General features: G+C 53.6%; 1 protein-coding gene across 1 annotated transcript in view; it reads left to right on the forward strand.

The window, feature by feature from the left end:
* Window positions 1-1134: 1134 nt before the first annotated feature.
* LYRM9 (LYR motif containing 9) overlaps window positions 1135-4206 on the forward strand; it is a 9029-nt gene continuing 5957 nt past the window's right edge. Inside the window, exons 1-2 of the mRNA XM_015421934.1 lie at window positions 1135-1583; window positions 3938-4070. Of these exons, the coding sequence (XP_015277420.1) occupies window positions 1243-1583; window positions 3938-4070 (474 nt within the window). The 5' untranslated portion in view covers window positions 1135-1242. The remainder of the gene's footprint in view (window positions 1584-3937; window positions 4071-4206) is intronic.

Here is a 4206-nt window from a genome sequence, read left to right on the forward strand (position 1 = left end):
CGGCCCCCCCGGCGGCGGCGGCAGCAGCAGCAGCAGCAGCAGCAGCGGCGGCGCTCCCTCCTCCGCGCGGAGTGGGTGTGGGCCAGGCCGGCGCACAGGATTTGCAGCCTCCGGCTCGCGCGCTTTTGTCCCCGCTCAGGGAGGAGGGCTCCGGAGCAAACTGACGGATGCAGCAGCCCAATCCCTCGCTCGCTCGCTCGCTCGCTCCCCAAGGCGGGGACTGTTTGCTCGCAAGGCTGGGAGAGGGGGCACCGGCCCCTGGGCGGGCGGGGTGCGGCCCTCGCTCCGGGAGCCCTGTGGGCAGGCCTGCTCGGCTCCTCACCCGGGGATGCTTGCTTCCTTCTGCCTCCCACCAGCATCTGCCCTGTAGCCACACGTCGCCAGTCGCACCCCTGCCCCTCGGGGCCTTTGGTGCAGTGAGGTTACCACTTCCCCTCCATAGGCACAAAACCTCCAACACATTTGCACATTGCAGAGTCTCCGGATTGGATCTGGGATCTCCACCCTGCATATTCCACAACGTGTGAATCGGTCCCATCAGATCTCGCAGGGTGTATCTATGCTAGATAATGCATGTACCCCCAAACATAGGAGCTCTCCCACCGCAGGGACTTCCTGTGCACAAGAACTCAAGAAGCAGCACTGCTGGATAAGACCAACAGTTCACTTAGTCCGGCATGCCCTCCTCCCTACAACCGGTATTCAGGGTATTCAGTCACACGGCCTGTGCGCATGGAGCTTCCCTTTGGCTCTGATGGGTTAATAGCTACAGATGGATCAACCTACCACAAATCTCCCTCTAATCTCTTTTTTTGAACCAGCAAATGCCGTATGTCAGCTGTGTGTTGTATGAAGAGAAAGGCAAGGAGGCCCTTCGTCCGGCTCATCACTCGCCCTGGGAGACCCTGAGATCTGGTGGCAGGAGTGTGTGTGTGGGGGGTGTTCTCCAGCATACCAGGCCTAATTGATTTATTGATTTATTGATTTGACTTTTACCCCAACCTCCCCACCAAAGGCGGCCTCAGGTCTCATTAGTCTCATAAAACTAATAAAACAATATACATCTTATAAAATTAAAAATACATCAATTAAAAGCATTAAGATCGATGCAGCCACCTCCCGCCCGCCCCCAGCTGGCTTTCTCTTTAAATAATGATGATGATTTTACTAATCATTAGTAAAAAAGGAGGGCAGAGGACAGGGACGAGTGTAGGCTAGTTTTTCTGATTTCAGTGTGTGAAAATGTCTAACAGGAGAACTAGCCGGAGTACAGAAGCCCGCCTGAAGACGGAACCAGACCGCCGGTCCTTCAGGCTCAGTGTTGCCTGCTCTAAACGGTGGCTGCTCTCCAGGTCCCCAAGCAGGGAAGGGTCTCACCTGAGAACTGGAGAGGCCAGGAACCGAACTGGGGACCTTCTGGGTGCAAAGCAGGCGTCCTGCCACAGCACCACGGCGGTTCTCTTGAGAGCTTCAGAGCTCCTTGGCCTTTTTTCTTCTTCCTTTGAGTCTGTGAAGCGACTTTATCCCTTCAGTGGCCCACTGAGCTACCAGCAGCCATTCTCCAGGGTCTCCAGCAGAGAAAGGTATTTTTCAAGATTTGATACCTGAGGTTCTCTAACAGGAGATTGGAACGGGGCCTCCCGCGTGCAAAGCAAACACTCAGCCACTGATCCACGGCTCCTCGTACCCTTCTGACCCTCCGTCTCCTCTCACTAGTGGTGGTTCTTGGAGCCCCACTCCGGTTGTTCCCAGGAATTTCAGTTGGCAGAAAAAATGGATGGGGGAAAAGCAGCCTCAGAAGCCAGCCACATAAAAAAAAGGAAGGACCCTGAATGACCAGCCGTGTGCGCCAGATAGAACACTGACGTTTGTGTACCTGCTTCTATGAAGCCACACACTTGTACAAAAAAAAAAAAATAGATAAAATCCAATTGACCCAGGGAGAGATCAAACTAAATCCCCAAAAGTGGCCAAGATAAAGAATCGGAATTTCAGCTACAATCCTTTGCTGACTGCACCTTCCATTTCTTCTCTTGCAAATTGGGCAATTCTGTGGATTTTGTTTCATCTTTCTCAGTGCGGTTGATTGGATTTTATCCATATTTTCATGTGGCTTATATATACACAAGGATGACCACTGTTGTCGGACATTTGGTGTCCTGGTTATTCAGCCAAAGGGAAATAGTGAGGACTAAACTTTGGACTTTCCAAGAACGAAGCAGGTACTCTGCTGCTGAACCTGTGCATCCTCCGCAGAAAACAGGTTGTGCTTTCAAAGTGCGCGTGATCACAGCAGCGCATAGTAAACAGCCACCACAGAGAGCAGGTGCCAGGGAGCCCTGGTGCGTGAGGATCATGTTACATCCCACACCTTCTTGCTGAGCAAAACCGAATGGCATTTTCTCTAACTGCTAACTTCAGATTGTAACAGATGGTGGCCGATTGTTAAAGGAGTGGAAAACTTCTGAACTGTCTGATTAGCGCTTTTGATGTGGCAGAAGGTCTCTCCAGGCCTCGGGGGTGAAGAAGTGTTTGCTTTGCGCAGTGGGAGAGAGAGAAAAGTTGACATGTCTTCTACAGCTTGTGTTTTGTTTTGCTTTTAAGCATACTGTATATTTCTTCCCCCGCTGGGTCCTCCTTGGTAACCAGTATCCAGAGATATTTCATGCTTCTGGCTTGTGTGATTCTCCACCCCCAACTGAAACTCTTAAGTCCATGTACCGTAACTTCATTTGGCCAACTTCTGAACGTACATTGTCAGGTCCTCAGGGTAGGGATCTGTGTGACTTTGCATCGCTCCCAGAGTATTGATGGACCCATCTGTGTTCATCAGATGCACGTCTCTCTGCTCCGTGATGCAGTCACAGAAATCAGAGCCGGGGTGGGACCATGCTGGTTGGTACCGGATTCCATCTCAGTTGCCAGGGCTGCAGGTGAGGCAGCAGGATGAAGGGCAAGCCAGAGGCAGGAGATGGGGCTGTGCTGCTTCAGGCCGCAGAAGTTGCCTGGTGGGTTAAAGAAGAAGAAGAAGAAGAGATTGGATTTCTACCCTGCCCTTCACTTGGAGTCTCAGAGCGGCTTACAAACTCCTTTCCCTTCCCCTCCCCACAACAGACACCCTGTGGGGTGGGTGGGACTGAGAGAACTCTGACACAAACTGCTCTTTCAGGTACAGTTGTGCCAGAGCTTGTGACTGACCCAAGGTCACATCAGCAGGTGCAAGTGGAGGAGTGGGGAATCAAACCTGGTTCTCCCAGATTAGAGTCCGCGCACTTAAACCACTACACCAAACTGGTGTAGACCTCCAGCACACACCCGTTGCTGTGCCAGCGTCTGTCTCAGGGCAGTGTTCCAGCGGCACTCCCCCCACCTAGGAACTGAATGGGACAGTCTGCTCCACGACCTTTTGCTGCAGGCATAGGCCAGGCCTCAGTCTCTACATCAGGTGTGGCTGTGAACAACAATCCCTCTAAGCTGTGAGCCAAAATTCGGCTTCGTGGGCTCCTGGCATCTAAGTTGTGAACAAGCAATTTGGCTGCTGCATAAATTAGTTTGCTCACGAGCCCTCCTTCCTGAGCTGAGACAAAAATAGATGAGCCGGAGGCTAAAAAAACTGTGAGCTAGCTCACACCAACTCAGCTTAGGGGGAACACTGGCTGTGCGTGCGCCCCCTTAAAGGGCATGGCTGCCATCCCTGGCCGGTGGGAAGTCTGCAGGGCTGTGCTTGGGGACCCTTGTTTCGGGGCAAGCCAACCCCCCCTCCCCCGGCAACAGCCTTCGTAGCCTAGCACAGACCTGGAGGGGCCAACAGTGAGACTCAGTACAAGGCGGCATCCTGGGATATCGCCAAGCATCCGGGGCCGCAGTCCTTTGCTGGCATGGGTGGATGGTGCAGTCTGGCCAGGCCTGAATGCAGTGCTTTATGTCCTTGTTGCAGGCGGATGATGGCTCCCCTCCCTGGTGCAGAACTAGTCAAGAGGCCGCTGCAGCTGTATCGCTACCTGCTCCGTTGCTGCAAGGAGCTGCCTGGGGGAAATGTTCAGGAGCACTACAAGCACGCCATCAGGCAGGTGCGGAGATGGCCTTGCTGCCTCCAGGCAGGGAACTCCCTCACGCCCCGTGCTCTGTTTCCACTGGGCGGCCTGAGTGCCTCTGGGAAGCTCGAGAGTGGGCGGTGATCAGCGCTAGCTGCCAGTTCTCGTTTTG

The sequence above is a fragment of the Gekko japonicus genome, unplaced genomic scaffold (assembly GCF_001447785.1).
Source record: "Gekko japonicus isolate JY-2015 unplaced genomic scaffold, Gekko_japonicus_V1.1 scaffold43, whole genome shotgun sequence".
Classification (NCBI taxonomy): domain Eukaryota; kingdom Metazoa; phylum Chordata; class Lepidosauria; order Squamata; family Gekkonidae; genus Gekko; species Gekko japonicus.